The sequence below is a fragment of the Moschus berezovskii genome, chromosome 9, assembly GCF_049115385.1.
Source record: "Moschus berezovskii isolate FMDL1 chromosome 9, NW_MosBer_1.0, whole genome shotgun sequence".
Taxonomy (NCBI): Eukaryota; Metazoa; Chordata; class Mammalia; order Artiodactyla; family Moschidae; genus Moschus; species Moschus berezovskii.
Window position 1 is genome coordinate 31,873,798 of NC_142468.1, and position 18,725 is coordinate 31,892,522.

General features: G+C 40.3%; 1 protein-coding gene across 1 annotated transcript in view; it reads left to right on the top strand.

Annotated features, from left to right (window-relative positions):
* The window catches only part of CCDC175 (coiled-coil domain containing 175), a 99,927-nt gene that overhangs the window by 69,563 nt on the left and 11,639 nt on the right, over positions 1-18,725 (top strand). Inside the window, exons 15-19 of the mRNA XM_055436010.2 lie at positions 3,182-3,261; positions 9,953-10,105; positions 13,197-13,299; positions 16,621-16,664; positions 18,092-18,254. Of these exons, the coding sequence (XP_055291985.2) occupies positions 3,182-3,261; positions 9,953-10,105; positions 13,197-13,299; positions 16,621-16,664; positions 18,092-18,254 (543 nt within the window). The remainder of the gene's footprint in view (positions 1-3,181; positions 3,262-9,952; positions 10,106-13,196; positions 13,300-16,620; positions 16,665-18,091; positions 18,255-18,725) is intronic.

Here is an 18,725-nt window from a genome sequence, read left to right on the forward strand (position 1 = left end):
TCTAGTTTCGTCTTATCCAACCACAATCTTACTGTTAACTCTTGTCAAATTTTTCTTCTTCTCTTTTAAAGACTGTTTAAAACTAAGAATTAGTAACAACTATATTATATAGTTTCTGTCTGTACTTGGTAAAGGTAGAACCAATTTCTTTACCTTGTGGTAAAGGTAAATGTGGAACATTTTTTATGTTTATGGCACCCCACTCCAGTACTCTTGCCTGGAAAATCCCATGGACGGAGGAGCCTGGTAGGCTGCAGTCCATGGGGTCGCGAAGAGTCGGATACGACTGAGTGACTTCACTTTTGCTTTTGACTTTCATGCATTGGAGAAGGTAATGGCAACCCACTCCAGTGTTCTTGCCTGGAGAATCCCAGGGACAGGGGAGCCTGGTGGGCTGCCATCTATGGGGTCGCACAGAGTCGGACACTACTGACGCCACTCAGCAGCAACATAAGTTTACAAATTATATCTTTTTCCAGCTATGACTTTAACAATTTATCAAATAGGTACTCCTTAGATTTTTTTCGCTAATCTAACCCTAAGGCAGAGATAGATAAGAACTTGTCTCAGATCTGGGGGCTTCATACAGGATATGAAATATGTCTGAAAGCATGCTTTGTGTTTTAGTGCATGGCACAACCATGTGTGTGTTTAATATAAAAAACAATGATTCTCCCCCAAAAGTTGGCTGTGGTCATCTAAACCTGAACCTAAAAGTTCACAGATCTAGAACCATCCTAGAGGTGTGACTCTTGTCTTGAACCTGGGGAGTGAAGGGTCATTATCCAAGAATTTAGGTTCTTAAGCAGGACAACTTCCAGCATTTCTATCTTCTAGATGGTAGAAGAAATGCCACTGGAATCAGGAGGCCAGGACTAAAATTACAGAAAGTACTGGAATGGGAGTAAAAAATGTGCACTGTGGTGGGACTGACCAGCTGGCAAAGATGACTGTGGGAATGGGAATTAAAACAGTGTGTCAAAACAGGGCAGTCACATGAAAGCCCAGATGCTGAAATGTGAAATATATATTCAAAGTGAATAGCGGTCATTGTCAAAGAGGGTGGATTTTTAAAATATAAGAATAAACGCCGAAGTAATTGGTCTGGTTCCCAGTCCTCAGTTGGTTTCCGCTTTTGCTAGGTTTTCCTTTGGTTAACCCAGAACTTTCTTCACCTTTTACCACTTTTACCAAGACTTACAATGTGTATATATTCTGTTGCCAGATATCTACTTCTCCAACTTTCCTCCATCCCTTCTTGCACTGGGTGGAGGATATAAGAAGCACTATGAGTAAGCAATATATTGCAGTATACTGCAAGGACTGATTCTCTTAAGTCAAAGCAAAGGGGTAAAACACTGAAGAAAGTAGAAGAAGGGAAGGCAGGAGGAAAGGCAAGGAGACGTAAGAGCAATGTGCTTCAGATAGTAGGAACTAAACCTTTTAGTCCCTTACTCATGTATACGGTTAGATAGTAAAAAATCCCCAGACATCTTAGGAAAAAACTCCAACATGAATGACAGAAACTAAAGCAGACAGAAAAAGAGATTTGGTAGAAACCTGGACAACACAAAGAACATAATATAGATTCTCGGGAAGTACATATTCTCCCTGTAATATTATACATAATGCATATATATTCTCTTTGTTGCAGAGAATATATATTCTTTCTTTTATAGAGAATATATCTTAAAGGTGTATTCTTAGAGAAATAAAATAAGATATTGCATTTATGAAAAAACAAGATGCTTACAAGAACAGAGAACATGAAAGAGTTAGTAGAAATAAAAAATATAACAACTAATATTTTAGAATTCAATAAGAGGATTGTAAAAAAGTTAAGAAGATTTCTCCAAAAATAGAAAAAAAAAGGAGATAACAGGATAAAGGGTAAGAAAATTATAAAATTATTCTGAGATGTCAAATATCTAACTATCAGGGAAGACAGAAAAATGGAAAGTATAAAGTTATCAATAAAATGTTACAAAAATATTTCTCAGAATTGGACAATATGAATTTCCTATTTGAAAGGGCCTATCAGATTCCCAATACAATATATGAAAGAAAAGACACTAACTAAGCCACATCACTGGATTTCAGGAGGAAAAAAAGAGAGAGTGAAGATTGTAAAGGCTTCTAGAGAGAAAAAGCAGATTTTACACAAAAGATTAGGTACCAGAATGGTTTCAGACTTCTTAGCATCAGTATAACATTAGAATTTAGAAAACATTGCCTTCAAAATTTTGAGAGAAAAGATTTCCTACGTTAGATACCCAACCGAACTATCAGTCAACTAGATATGTAGAATAGAGATATATTTAGATGTTTAAGATCTCATCTACTGTGTCTCAGGAAGCTACACAAAATTTGCTTCAACAAATAAAAGAAATAAATTAAGAGAAAGAAGAGGGTATGAGTTTCAAAAAGCAGGAGGTCTAACATGAGAGAGATGGAAGGGGAAGTCTCAGGAGGTCAGCTTTGCAGTAGGACTAAAGAAAAATGTACAGAAGGCAGTGCGGGAGGGCAGAAGAATGGAACTGATGGGCTACCTAACGTGTTTGACCACATGGGAAGTAATTTTCATAAAGATTTTACAATTCTATTATAGATTTGGTGTGAATTAATGATATTATACATGGAAAACTAAGTTTTTTTTTAAGTGAGGTAATTTTTAACTCCAGGAAAAACAAACAAAAACTATACGAGAAAAGAAATATAGTCATACTGTACCATTTGTCTCATCAGTGAACAAACTTTGTATTATCAGAATGATCCAAACAGTTGGAATTCATTTAAACGAAATCTGTAATTAATGACGAGGTTAGAGGAAGGAAACATGAAGGATGTGAGTGTTCACAGGAGATGTGATGATAGGAGTGTCTATCCTCTACTATATCAGGAAGTAGGAAAAAATTTAAGAAAGAAAAGGAAAAAAAATTTTATAAAGAAAAAATTTTTCAGAAAAAATTTTAAAGGAAGAAGAAAACGTAAAAATGAGTTAAAAATAGTTGATTCTGAAGAGTCAAACACAGGGGTGGAAGCAGCATTGGGAAGCACCTGACTTCTGATTTTGGTCATAAGGCTTAAAATAGTATTTGGTCTTTAAAACCAGGCATATGTCTTATTTTCTTTTATTTAAATAACATTGTGAGTAGTTATTTTTTTCTGTTTTTTTTTATAGCACAAAAAAATGAACAAAATTTACTGAATAATAATATTTCTCAGTTTACAAGAGACTTTATAAGATACATTAACAACACGGTAAAGTATCAATATAGTCATTCTTTTTTTCTTTCATTAGAATATTGGTATATATAGACAATAGCACTTACCTAGCTCCACTAGCGGAGATGGCAATGGCAAGCCACTCCAGTACTATTGCCTAGAAAATCCCATGGATGGAGGAGCCTGGTAGGCTGCAGTCCGTGGGGTCGCTAAGGGTCGGACACGACTGAGCGACTTCACTTTCACTTTTCACTTTCCACTTTCACACATTGGAGAAGGAAATGGCAACCCACTCCAGTGTTCTTGCCTGGAGAATCCCAGGGACGGGGGAGCCTGGTGGGCTTCCATCTATGGGGTCACACAGAGTCGGACACGACTGAAGTGACTTAGCAGCAGCAGCAGCTCCACTAGCGGAGAAGGCAATGGCAATCCACTCCAGTGCTCTTGCCTGGAAAATCCCATGGACAGAGGACCCTGGCAGGCTGCAGTCCATGGGGTCACGAAGAGTCAGACATGACTGAGCGACTTCACTTTCACTTTTCACTTTCGTGCATTGGAAGAGGAGATGGCAACCCACTACAGTGTTATTGCCTGGAGAATCCCACGGATGGCGGAGCCTGGTGGGCTGCCATCCATTGGGTTGCTAAGAGTCGGACACGACGGAGCGACTTAGCAGTTGAAATTTTTAGTCACAGCATACACACGTGTATATAGATACACACGTGTGTATATATATGTGTATGTATATATATGTTCAGTTCAGTTCAGTAGTTCAGTGGAGTCTGACTGTTTGTGACCCCACGGACTGCAGCACGCCAGGCTTCCCTGTCCGTCACCAACTCCCGAAGCCTGCTCAAACTCATGTCCATTGATTCGGTGATGCCATCCAATGATCTCACCCTCTGTCATCCCCTTCTCCTCCTGCCTTCAATCTTACCCAGCATCAGGGTCTTTTCCAGTGAGTTAGTTCTTCCCATCAGGTGGCCAAAGTATTGGAGTTTCAGCTTCAGCATCAGTCCTTCCAATGAATATTCAGGACTGATTTCCTTTAGGATTGACTTGTTTTGATCTCCTTGCAGTCTAAGGGACTCTCAAGAGTCTTCTCCAACACCACAGTTCAAAATCATCAATTCTTCGGTGCTCAGCTTTCTTTATAGTCCAACTCTCACGTCCATACTTGACTACTGGAAAAACCTGGTTTTTGAATGTTGAGTTTTAAGCCAACTTTTTCACTCTCCCCTTTCACTTTCATCAAGAGGCTCTTTAGTTCTTCTTCCCTTTCTGACTAGATGGAATTTTGTTGGCAAAGTAATGTTTCTGCTTTTTAATATGCTGTCTAGGTTGGTCATAGCTTTTCTTACAAGGAGCAACCTTCCTTTAATTTCATGGCTTGCAGTCACCATCTGCAGTGATTTTGGAGCCCCCCAAAATTAAGTCTCTCCCTATTTCCATTGTTTCCCCATCTATTTGCCATGAAGTGATAGGACTGGATGCCATGATCTTGGGTTTTTGAATGTTGAGTTTTAAACCAACTTTTTCACTCTCCCCTTTCACTTTCATCAAGAGGCTCTTTAGTTCTTTTTCGCTTTCTACCATAAGGGTGGTGTCTTCTGCATATCTGAGGTTATTGATATTTCTCCCAGCAATCTTGATTCCAGCTTGCTTCAGCCAGCCTAGCATATCGCATGATGTACTCTGCATATAAGTTAAATAAGCAGGGTGACAATGTACAGCCTTGATGTACTCCTTTCCCAATTTGGAACCAGCCCCTTGTTACATGCCCAGTTCTAACTGCTGCTTCTTGACCTGCATACATATTTCTCAGGAGGCAGGTAAGGTGGTCTGATATTACCATCTCTTTAAGAATTTTTCAGTTTGTTGTGATCCACACAAAGGTTTAGCATAGTCAATAGAGCAGAAGTAGATGTTTTTCTGGAACTCTCTTCCTTTTTCTATGATCCAATGGTTGTTAGCAATTTGATCTCTGGTCCCGCTGCTTTTCTAAATCCAGCCTGAATATCTGGAAGTTCACAGTTCATGTACTGTTGAAGCCTGGCTTGGAGAATTTTGAGCATTACTTCGCTAGTGTGTGAGATGAGTGCAATTGTGTGGTAGTTTGAACATTCTTTGGCATTGCCTTTCTTAGGGATTGGAATGAAAACTGACCTTTTCCAGTCCTGTGGCCACTGCTTGAGTTTTCCAAATTTGCTGGCATATTGAGTGCAGCACTTTCACAGCATCATCTTTCAGGATTTGTAATAGCTCAACTGGAATTGCATCACCTCCACTAACTTTGTTCATAGTGATGCTTCCTAAGGCCCACTTGAATTCGCATTCCAGGATGTCTGGCTCTAGGTGAGTGATCACACCATCATGGTTATCTGGGTCATGAAGGTCTGTTTTGTATAGTTCTTCCATGTATTCTTGCCACCTCTTCTTAATATCTTCTGCTTCTGTTAGGTCCATACCATTTCTGTCCTTTATTGTGCCCATCTTTGCATGAAATGTTCCCTTGATTTCTCTAATTTTCTTGAAGAGATCTCTCGTCCTTCCCATTCAAATGTTTTCCACTATTTCTTTGCATTGATTGCTGAGGAAGGCTTTCTTATCTCACCTTGCTATTCTTTGGAACTCTGCATTCAAATGGGTATATCTTTCCTTTTCTCCGTTGCCTTTCGCTTTCTTTTCTCAGCTATTTGTAAGGCCTCCTCAGACAACCATTTTGCCTTTTTGCATTTCTTTTTCTTGGGGATGGTCTTGATCACTGCCTCCTGTACAATGTCATGAACCTCCATCTATAGTTCATCAGGCACTCTGTCTATCAGATATAATCCCTTGAATTTGTTATTACCACTGTATAATCATAAGGGATTTGATTTAGGTCATACCTGAATGGTCTAGTGGTTTTCCCTACTTTCTTCAATTTAAGTCTGAATTTGGCAATAAGGAGTTCATCATCTGAGCCACAGTCAGCTCCCCATCTTGTTTTTGCTGACTGTATTGAGCTTCTCCATCTTTGGCTGCAAGGAATATAATCAACCTGATTTCAGTATTGACCATCTGGTGATGTCCGTGTGTAGAGTCTTCTCTTGTGTTGTTGGAAGAGGGTGTTTGCTATGACCAGTGTGTTCTCTTGGCCTAACTCTGTTAACCTTTGCCCTCTTCATTTTGTACTGCAAGGCCAAATTTGCCTGTTACTCCAGGTGTTTCTTGACTTCCTACTTTTGCATTCCAGTCCCCTATGATGAAAAGGACATCTTTTTTGGCTGTTAATTCTAGAAGGTCTTGTAGGTCTTCAAAGAACGGTTCAGCTTCAGCTTCTTCAGCATTACTGGTTGGGGCATAGACTTGGATTACTGTGCTATTGAATGGTATTCCTTGGAAACAGACAGAGATCATTCTGTCATTTTTGAGAATGCATCCAAGTACTGCATTTCAGACTTTTTTGTTGACTATGATGGCTACTCCATTTCTTCCAAGGGATTCTTGCCCACAGTATTAGATACAATGGTCATCTGAATTAAATTCACCCATTCCAGTCCATTTTAGTTCAGTTCAGTTCAGTTCAGTCACTCAGTCATGTCCTTCTCTTTGCGACCCCTTGGACTGCAGCATGCCAGGCTTCCCTGTCCATCACCAACTCCTGGAGCCTGCTTAAACTCATGTCCATTGAGTTGGTGATGCCAACCAACTGTTGTAGCCATGCGTTCCGGGAAACAAACTCACTCAGAAGGACAATGCAGATAGTGGAGTGCAGTTTATTACACCGGCAGGCCCAAGGCAGAGTCTCCTCTTAGCCAAGGACCCCGACCAGTTTTTGTGAAAACCTTATATACCGTAAGTGTACTTGCTCAAACCCACCTCCCCAAATTCCTTGAAACTAGTCTGGATAAGGTAAAAGAGAGATATGATCAAAGTTAACCCATGATTCATGTGTCACAAGGCTAGATAAACAGTGGACATTTATCAATAGAACTGCGGTCATATCCCGATAAACATAATGAAATTTACGACTTTGTTCTGTTACAGAGATAATTAGCATATTCTTTTAGGCAACGGAGAGTCCAAGTACAAGTCCTGAGGCTCTTTTATCCAGGTCTGGTTTCCCATTGGTATACCACTTCTATAGACACCGGGCACAAAGTTCAGAGTCCATTGGGAGGGTGACTATGCATGTAGCCTAATGTTCGCAGCCTAGCCTAAGATGGAGTCCAGCTCTGTCTGTTTCCTCCTTCACAACCATCTCATCCTCTGTCGTCCCCTTCTCCTCCTGCCTTCAGTCTTTCCCGGCATCAGGGTCTTTTCTAATGAGCCAGTTCACTGATTCCTAAAATGTCTCTTGCCATCTCCTGTTTGACCACTTCCAATTTATCTTGATTCATGGACCTAACATTCCAGGTTCCTATGCAGTATTGTTCTTTACAACTTTGGACTTTTCTGCCATCACCAGTCACATCCACAACTGGGCATTGTTTTCACTTTGGCTCCATCTCTTCATTCTTTCTGGAGTTATTTCTCCACTCTTCTATAGTAGCATATTGTGCACCTACCGACCTGGGGAGTTCATCTTTCAGTGTCATATCTTTTTGCCTTTTCATACTGTTCATGGAGTTGTCAGAGCAAGAATACTGAAGTGGTTTGCCAATGCCTTCTCCGGTGGACCACGTTTTGTTGGTACTCTCCACCATGACCCGTCCATCTTGGGTGGCCCTGCACGGCCTGACTCATAGTTTCATTGAGTTAGACAAGGCTGTGGTCCATGTGATCAGTTTGATTAGCTTTCTGTGATTGTGGTTTTCATTCTGTCTGCCCTCTGAAGGAGAAGGATAAGAGGCTTCCTGATGGGAGAGACTGACTGTGGGGGAAACTGGGTTTCATTCTGATGGGTGGGGCCATGCTCAGTACAACTTTAATCCAATTTTCTGTTGATGGGCGAGACTGTGTTCCCTCCCTGTTGTTTGACCTGAGACCAAACAATGGCGAAGGTAGTGAAGATAACGGCGACATCCTTCAAAAGGGCCTGTGCACACACTGCCACACTCAATGCCCCCGACCCTGAAGCAGGCCATCGCCTACCCACGCCTCTGCTGGAGACATATATATATATATATATATATATATATATATATATATATATATATATATACACGTGTGTGTGTATGTGTAGAGGGAGAGAGATCAGCTTTAGAAGCGATTAATGTGTAACCTGTTACCACTGGAAAATCACTCACTGGGGGAGGGTTCATTTTCCTTACTTAAAAGGTGTCATGCGTGCTAAATTGCAATAGTTGTGTCCGACAATTTTGTGACTGAAGGACTGTAGCCCACCAGGCTCCTCTGTCCATGGAGATTCTCCAGAAAGAATACTGGAGTGGGTTGCCATGCCCTTCTCCAGGGGATCTTCCTGCCCCAGGGATTAAACCCACATCTCCTGTGTCTCCTGCATTGCAGGCAGATTCTTTGTCACTGAGCACCTGGGAAGCCCTATTTAAAAAGTAGAGATTGGATTATGCTTTGTAAGCTTCTTTTTGTATCTGTTATTCTGGCAAATTCCTATGAAGACAATGGTAATGGGCAAAGGTTGTAGGGGTTAGGAGAGTGAATGAAACAGGAGCAGGTAAATGGATGTTTACTACCTTTTAACATTTTATAATCAATAGTTAGTGATAAACATATGTATGTATGTGGAGTTGATTAAACATAAAATGTATTCTTTGAGATTCACTATCAAAAGTAACTTTTAATGTGTTATGGAAATAGAAAAATATGAAGGGGAAAATTATAAGGATGCTATATATATGAGCTTCTCCACTGGCTCAGCAGTAAAGAATCTGCCTGCCAATGCAGGAGACACAGGAGATTCAGGTTCAATCCTTGGGTTGGGAAGATCCCCTGCAGAAGGAAATGACAACCCACTCCAGTATATGGCATGGGAAATTCCATGGACAGAGGAGCCTGGTGGGCTACACTCCATGGGATTGCAAAAAAGTCAGACACCATTTAGTGACTAAACAACCAACAGAACAACATATTATATATATAATTCTGTTTTCCTAATAGGATGCTGCTAGGGGCAACTATACAATACACAAAGATTATGTAATTTATAACAGTATAATAATTTAAAACTGACTAGAGAATTCAGAGAAATCCATAAGGTAATATTCTTTGAGAAATAGCAAATATCAAATCCTCCCTGAAAGAGCCTCAATAAATTCTACTTCCTTCTTCCCCATTTTGCCAGGCAATTGTTTATATATCAAGATATATTCTAATTTGTGAAGTTGTCTCAATAGCATGACTTTGGCTCTTAACTTGGGATCTGTAGACTTGCTTCCCAGAGTCCATTAGCTTTGGAGTTAATATAAAGTTTTTCAAGGGAAGATGTTCATAGCCTCTGCTGATGGTCATGGAATTACAGTCGGCCCTTTAACAATATAGGTTTGAATTGCATGTGTCCATATATTTGTGAATTATTTTTTTCAATGAATGCACTACACGGTCTGTGGTTGGTTCAATCAGGGGATGTGAAACTGGTAATAGAGTACCAATTGTAAAGTTATACCCATATTTTTGACTGGGCAGGGGTCGGTGCCCCTCACTCCCGCATTGTTCAAGGGTCAGCTGTAATTAGAACCCTTCTCTGAATGTGGTGCAGGCAACTTAATACACTGGTGCCCTGCTAGTTGAACTCTATAAGGTAATTGTGGATTTTATGTTTGAGCAGAAGAAAGTGAAGGAGGAGTTGAAACAGTTAAGAGAGCATGAAAGCTATAAAACCAAAGCTCATTTGGAAATTTTTAAAAGCTTAGAAAGTGAAATCTATTTACATGACCTAAAAACAGATGCTTTGATCCTGGAAAATAAAAGATTAAAAGAGGTAAGTTCAAGAGCACTTTACTTTGTATGATGGTCATGGTTGATTTCCATATCTGTACTAGGTATGAGAGAAAAGGAGAGAATAACTCTTGAAACTTTCTAAGTGAAACTTAAAGTACACAGAGAGAAGTGCCCGAATCATACACAGCTTAATGAACACACTGAATATCCAACACCTAGATCAAGAAACAAAGCAACCATCCACAGAATCCAGATACTGTCTTCTGTGTCCTCTATGGGCCTTCCTGTCATTGAGCTTCCCACAACATACTATATCATATACTATACTCTCCCACAATATGCTATACTGACTTTTAACACTATAGACGCGTTCTGCCTGTTTTTGAACATTATACGTATGGAATGATACAGTACATATTCTTTTGCCCAAAATTATGTTTCCCAGGTTTCTTATTATTGAGTGAAGTTACAGTTCATTCATTCTTAGTTCTGTATTGAATTGTACTGTTTGTATGTATTGTATTCCATTGTTTGTACTATAGTTTATACACTCTGCTGTTGATGGGGGTTTGGAGAGTTTCTAATTTGGACTACTACCGTGAAAATTCTATACATGTATTTTGATGAATTTAGTTACCTATTTCTTTTGGGTAAACAGCTCAAGTGGAATCCAGAGCCATAGAGGGTCATATAGTCACTGCCACTCCCATCTGTAGTGTAAGAGAGCATAGTTATTCCTGATTCTAAGCAAAACTCAGCCTTTTTCAATTTAATCATTCTGGAGGGTGTGTAGCTGTGACCCACTGTGTTTTTAATTTGTATTTCCTGATGATTCAGGAAACGATTCATATGTTGTTCGCTACTTGGAGACTTTCTTTGTGAAGTATCTGTTCAGTCTTGTGCCTGTTTTAAAAGTTAGATTGTTTCAGATTAATCATAGTTCTTTTTATAGCAAAGGAATTTGTTCATCCAACCCCTAAAATGAAAGTCTTAATCTCAAAAAAAAAAAAAAAGAAAGTCTTAATCTCAAAAGATTAAGTTTTGCTTATTTATACTTAAGATTTACTTATTTGAGTCTGTCACTCAGTAGTAACCCTGTAGTGTGACTTTGGGCAGTCCTACAGCACTCAGACTCTAAATGGCAACAATTATCTATCTAATATCATGTGTTTTTATGGTGTAATTAAATGACATAAGAGATATGAGTCTACTTTGAAAAGATAGATGTGCTCCACGGAGCCCAGGTACCAATGGCAGTAACCCACACACATCCAACATCTTCATCCTTCTAGCCTTGAAACAACCTTGTAAGGAATTTCATCCACCTATGAAACATTCCACAAGACTGTCTTCCTATCAAGATGATGTAGATTATTTATTGATTTAGTTGGAATTTTCATTGCTATTTTGGTAATGGGTGAGCAAATGGATGACTATGTGAAACATTGATTCTAAAAGTTCTGTTTTGCATTCAAGGTTCATCTACTAGGCTCTGGATGACCCTATATTTATGTCTTATTCATTCATCACTCTTTGTTTTAATGATCTCATCCCTTCATTCAACAAACATTTTAAGCATCACTGAGTCCCAAGTTCTAGGGAAGAAACAGTGAATTCAAATATGGGTAAGACTCTGTCCCAAACCCTTAGAAAGCTCACCGTCTGGCTGGGGAGACAGGTAAACAAATGTATAATTACAATTTGGTTGTTAAGTGTGACAATCCACCCAGGGCACATATACATAGTCACCCAGAGCAGGAGCATTTAATCACACCAGATGAGGAGCTCCAGGAAAAAATCTGACCTGGTGCCATTAGCATAGAGGTGGGATTTACACCTGGGAGAGAGTGAGATTCCTTGAGGACAGTTAATGAGAACAGTGAGGTGTGAACAGAGTTCGGAAGAAAGACAATTTTGAAAGAAGAAACAGTAAAAGTGGAGACCAAAAGGGGGACTAAAAGACCGAAAAGGGGACTAATAGTTACAGGAAGCCACCTGAACTAGACAAGTCTATAAACGGTGATCCATGTTCAAAGAGAGCAAGAATGATGACTTGGATTTGGCTTATGGTAGCTTTCACTTACGGAGAAGGCAATGGCAAGCCACTCCAGTACTCTTGCCTGGAAAATCCCATGGATGGAGGAACCCGGTAGGCTGCAGTCCATGGGGTCGCTAAGGGTCGGACACGACTGAGCGACTTCACTTGCACTTTTCACTTTCACACATTGGAGAAGGAAATGGCGACCCACTCCAGTGTTCTTGCCTGGAGAATCCCAGGGACGGGGGAGCCCGGTGGGCTTCCGTCTGTGGGGTCGCACAGAGTCGGACACGACTGAAGTGACTTAGCAGCAGCAGCTTTCACTTAGATTTACTACAAAACCTGCCAACAAGCTCTGCAAAGACTGACATGGGTCAAAGGTGCAGGAGAGCCCCTCTAGCACATCCTTATGAACAGTCCTATGGAATAGGTCCATGTCTTCTCCTAGGGCACTGGGACCATTTCTAAGATTTTTATCAGTAGTTTATAGTGTTTGACAATTTCTGTCTTGAAATGAGCCAATGCCTACTTTATATCCCCAAACCCACATTTTCAGAGTTCCCAGACTTTAGAGTTCCTGAGCACTGGGTAGTTAGAACAGAAAGCCATGTCTCTGATATCCAAACCACTGCTGTCACTGCCACCCAACCCAATGAAACATCCAACTAGAGTGAGCAATTCCATAGGGTCTCCTGACTTGATAATTCATCTCTCTGAGGTCCTATGAATACCTCCAGTGGGGCAACATTGCTGCCTTGTAGCATATACTGGACACACATTTTGCCAAAAGGATAATTTTTTTCCTGTGGACACAGTGCATTTAGGCAGCATACCTTTTAGTTCATTTTTGTGGCAAATTCAGAATATCATGTTTATCTGGGTGAAGTTGAAATGCTTACTAGGAAGCAAGGTCCTTTATTTCCCTCACCAGAATGTTAACTTAGCAAGGGCTGTGTTTATCACTGTCACCTTTGCAGCTGGAATGGGAGGACACACGGAGGAGGGATCAATAAATGTTTGCTAAGTGACTACACAGATAATTAGCCTACTATAAACCAACAGCTTAAAGCAACCACACACCTTTAATTTCCAGTATATTGCATACCTAAAGGACAACATAGAGCAATATGAAAGGGGAGAAGAAGACCTCAGGCGCTCCTCAAGTGACCTGTCCTGTCAGCTGACAGATCTTCAGAGTAAGTAATGTGTCACAAGTGACCTTTTACATATAAAAAAATACAGTTTTGTTTTGTTTAAATCCGTGTTGCTGGTTTGATATAATAAAATGTACCCATCTTAAGTTCAATGAGTTTTGACAGGTGGACATACCATCAGAACCACTACAAGAAAGATACAGAACATTCTCATCATTGAAAAGCATCCCTTGTGTCTCTTTATGGTTGATTTCCCAGTCTACTTCCAGTCCCTAGAAGCCACTGAAGGACAGGGCCTTCTGTCCTTAAGGATTGATATAATGGAACGATAGAACATGTACCGTTCTGTACCTGGCTCCTTTTACTCAGAAAACTTTTTAAAGACCCATCTATGTTGTTGCATATGTCATTGTTTGCTTTTTTATAGCTGTATAGTGAAAGTGTGTTAGTCATTCAGTCATGTATGACTCTTTGCGACTCCGTGAACTGCAGCATGCCAGGCTTCCCTGTCCATCACCAGCTAGTTTTTCAGCTTTAATATCTAGATCCCTGTTCAAGTTAACTCTTTCATATGGTATGAGGTAAGGGTTGAGATATAATGGTTTTCTCTTATGCATATTCAGTTGTTCCAGCACCATTTTTGAAAAGACTTTCCTTTTAGCATTGTATTACTCAATGAGTTTTTAAAAAAATCAGTTTTATGGATCTGTTCCTTTATTCTAAGTAATTGAATTTATACCAACATCACACTGTCCTGATTGCTATAGTTTCATATGCAATCTGGAAATCATGTAATGCAAGTTCTTCTCATTTGTACTTCTCTGTTAGAATCATTTTGGCTATTTTAGACATTTTGATTTCCATATAAGCTTTCAGTTCAGTTCAGTTCAGTCACTCAGTCGTGTCCGACTCTTTGCGACCGCATGAATCATAGCACGCCAGGCCTCCCTGTCCATCACCAATTCCCGCAGTTCACTCAAACTCATGTCCATCGAGTCGGTGATGCCATCCAGCCATCTTATTCCCTGTCGTCCCCTTCTCCTCCCGCCCCCAATGCCTCCCAGTATCAGAGTCTTTTCCAGTGAGTCAACTCGTCGCATGAGATGGCCAAAGTATTGGAGTTTCAGCTTTAGCATCAGTCCTTCCAATGAACACCCAGGATTGATCTCCTTTAGAATGCACTGGTTGGATCTCCTTGCAGTCCAAGGGACTCTCAAGAGTCTTCTCCAGCACCACAGTTCAAAAGCATCAATTCTTCAGCGATCAGCTTTCTTCACAGTCTAACTCTCACATCCATACATGACCACTGGAAAACCATAGCCTTGACTAGACGGACCTTGGTTGGCAAAGTAATGTCTCTGCTTTCTAATACGCTGTCTAGGTCGGCCATAACTTTCCTTCCAAGGAGTAAGCGTCTTTTAATTTCCTGGCTGCAATCAGCATCTGCAGTGATTTTGGAGCCCAAAATAATAAAGTCTGACAGTTTCCACTGTTTCCCCATCTATTTCCCATGAAGTGATGGGACCGGATGCCATGATCTTTGTTTTCTGAATGTTGAGCTTCAAGCCAACCTTTTCACTCTCCTCTTTCACTTTCATCAAGAGGCTTTTGAGTTCCTCTTCACTTTCTGCCATAAGGGTGGTGTCATCTGCACATCTGAGGTTATTGATATTTCTCCCGGCAATCTTGATTCCAGCTTGTGCTTCTTCCAGCCCAGCGTTCCTCATGATGTACTCTGCATATAAGTTAAATAAGCAGGGTGACAATATACAACCTTGACGTACTCCTTTTCCTATTTGGAACCAGTCTGTTGTTCCATGTCCAGTTCTAACTGTTGCTTCCTGACCTGCATACAGGTTTCTCAAGAGGCAGGTCAGGTGGTCTGGTATTCCCATCTCTTTCAGAATGTTCCACAGTTTATTGTGATCCACACAAAGGCTTTGGCATAGTCAAAGCAGAAATAGATGTTTTTCTGGAACTCTCTTGCTTTCTCCATGATCCAGCGGATGTTGGCAATTTGATCTCTGGTTCCTCTGCCTTTTCTAAAACCTGCTTGAACATCTGGGAGTTCACGGTTCACATATTGCTGAAGCCTGGCTTGGAGAATTTTGAGCATGACTTTACTAGCGTGTGAGATGACTGCAATTGTGTGGTAGTTTGAGCATTCTTTGGCATTGTCTTTCTTTGGGACTGGAATGAAGACTGACTTTTTCCAGTCCTGGGGCCACTGCTGAGTTTTCCAAATTTGCTGGCATATTGAGTGCAGCACTTTCACAGCATCATCTTTCAGGATTTGAAATAGCTCAACTGGAATTAGCTTATTAATCTACACACACGCCTACTCCTGCTGGGACCTTAACTGAGTTTGTGTTGAATCTATAAATCAATCTGAGGAGAATTTACATCTTAACAAAGACTTCCAATCCAGAATACAGTATATACCTCCATTTATTTAGAACTGACTTAATTTTTCTCAGCAAGGTTTCATAGCTGTTAGTAAAGTTTCAGAGGTTCTCAAGATCATTCTCAGTTCCAGTGATTAGCTGGAAGGATTCACAGGACTCAGACATTGTGATACTTGATGGTTATTGTCTGTTACAATGAAGGATACCGAGTAAAATCAGTGAAGGGAAAAGGGCTTGGTGGAAACTAGGTGCAAGCTTGCAGGTGACCTCTCCCAGTGGAGTTACAGTAGAGTTACGTCCAGTGGTATGCATTTAATTCCCCCAGCAATGGTGTGTGACACATACAAACTGGTGCCAGGTAGGGGAGCTCACAGGGTTGGGTGTCCAGGGTATTTACTGGAGGGGGTCCGTCACATGGGCATGCAGTGCCATTGTGAATGACCTCAGCGACTCAAGCAGCTACTGAGATGCTCAGGTGGTGTTTCTCCTTTACAAGGTTAGTGCGAAGAATTGCACTGATTGATTTTGGAATGTCAAACCAATCTTCCACTCCTGTGGTAAGATCCACTTATTCAAAAGCTGTTACTGTTTTCATATACTGATGGATTTAATTTGTTAATCTTTGAACAGATTTCCATGTCTGTGTGCAAGCCTGCCTTGCTCAGCTTGCATCCCCAGGAGAGCCCAGTGACCGGAGGAGGGCTCCCTTCTTTTAGGTGTCGCCGTTCTGTGTTGCCCACTCTGCAGTATCTGAAAACTGGATATTGCGGCAAACTTATTTGTTTTATATATTTAGTCCCATTTTCTCCTTTTTTACAGTGGGAGGGCAAGTGTTAGTCTGACATTTCAGAAGTAGAAACTTATAGATAAAAATGGTTTTTGAGAAACAGTAGCATGACTTGAATAAAATGTTCAAATTATTTCAGTAACCTTTGCATTTTGAAAATCTTTAATTTAGCACAATATTCGGATTTGTGGGCTGAATTTTGGACTACACTTAAGGTGAGCTTTTTTCTCGTGCCTTCATAAGTATCATATTTCTAAGATATCTACCTACCTGATAAGTGTGTGTGGGAGGAAGACAGAGGTCATGTGATCATCACATCCTAAAATGTGTTCTTTGTGTTGTTAGCAAACAAATCTCAACTGAATCCGCTTTAACAATTTTATTGGCTTTGTGCAACACCTCACAAATCAGGCAGCATTTTAGCTAGCAGACAGGAAGAAGCTCTAGGGAGCTGTACAAAATGAAAGACTTTTATACACAGAAGGAGCAAGAACAAGGAAGTCATTCCAGGCAAAAATGGCAGGTTCCATATTGCAAGGCCACTTCCCTTTCAGGGATGGCAGGGATCGACCAGGCAGATTACCTATTTAGTGCTGATCAGGTAATTCCTGAGGGACTGGTTAAGATTCCATTTCTGAGAGAACTGAAACTAATTAAGTCTCTCAGTTCGGTGACATGGAATTTAGTGTAAGTGACTCCATTTTGGGCCTGTTGTCTTATTCTTAAGAATATAAAATGTCATCATGAAATCTTAATCCTTTGGGAAGTTATCTTCCCACTCTACCACTTCAGCTAAAGTGGGAATGACATTTTTATTTCCAAGCATAAACGGAAGGCAGATTATTTTAGGGCAAATTTGTCAGTTCTGAACTCTATCTTTCCTCCACATTTTACCAGCTATGTACCATCTCCATCTCTCCCTGCTTTAGAAGCAGGTAGACTAGAATATAAATCCTGGTTCTGCTCCTTTCTAAGTAACTAAAGATTACCTGTGATCCTTGCTTAACCCTTAAGCAGAGGCTAAGAGAAGTGCTAGTAATGCCTTTTTTAGATGAAGCTACTGAGACTCAGACAATTGAAGTGACTTGCCCAAGACCAGACTGTGGTCCTCCAGGCTCCTCTGTCCATGGAATTCTCCAGTCAAGAATACGGAGTGGGTGGCCATTCCCTTCTCCAGGAGATCTTCCCAACCCATGGACTGAACTCAGGTCTTCTGCATTGCAGGACCATGTGAGCCACCAGGGAAGCCTGTTGATGAACTTTTGGGGATTTAAAGCTCAGTTGTCTCTGATGCAAAGTTCTTTCTCTTAAGCTGCAAGCAGTACTGCATCTCCTCCACAGTTTTGTGGTGCTCCTAAGATGAGCTGGCTTTTTTATGCTGCTGCCGCCACCACCACTACTTCCCTACCCAGTTAAAATTTTGAGTTTAGTGAGCATTCTATTAAATCTCATTTGTTAATCCACTTTTCTAACATCCTTTACAGAACGTTGTGAATTTTCTGTGTACAGACACTTATTTTACACAACTGTTACCAATATTGTGTGTGTATTTTTGTCTTGTGCATGACTCACTTGTACAAGATATTTTTATTTATTTTGTTGCTATTTATATTCACATACCCCCAAATGCTATTTTTTTAAGGAACTGGTAGAAAGTGGTAATGAGACCTTGAGAGAAATAAAAAATCTGATAGACAAGCTGTGTGAAAGAGATGAAAAAATCGAGCAAATCAGTATTTGGCTTCAATCAGACCTTGAAGAAATGCGTAGTTTTATGGAACAGGAATTGGAGACAGACTTTCTCAGTAAGTAACATCTCAAGAACTTTCTGCTATTTTATTGTCACTGGTGACATCAAAAATAGCCCCCCAAAAGAATGCCAACCAATAATTTAGTTATCTGCAATAATCTATTACCAATAATATGTTCACTGAATGTTGATTCTCATTTGTGGGATTGAATATGGCAATGTAGCAGTGTTGGGCAATTCTCCCTTTCATCTTAGTGAGTCTCCTAAATAACTGAATCTCAAATTCTTTCTGAGTTTTAAAAATATTCCTCCTCCCAAATCTTTTTAAACTCTTTTACACGCTTCCTTGTCTTCTTGAAAGAAGATATTGAACATCATTTTGCCCTTTCTTCCTGAGCTGAGTTTAGCATCAGAAACAGGAACTGTTGCCTTCTCTGAAAGTCTAATGATGCTTTCTAGGTCTTCTGAGATGTTAACACATCGATTATAACAAAACTGACTCCAGAGCAAGCAACTCAGTCTTTTC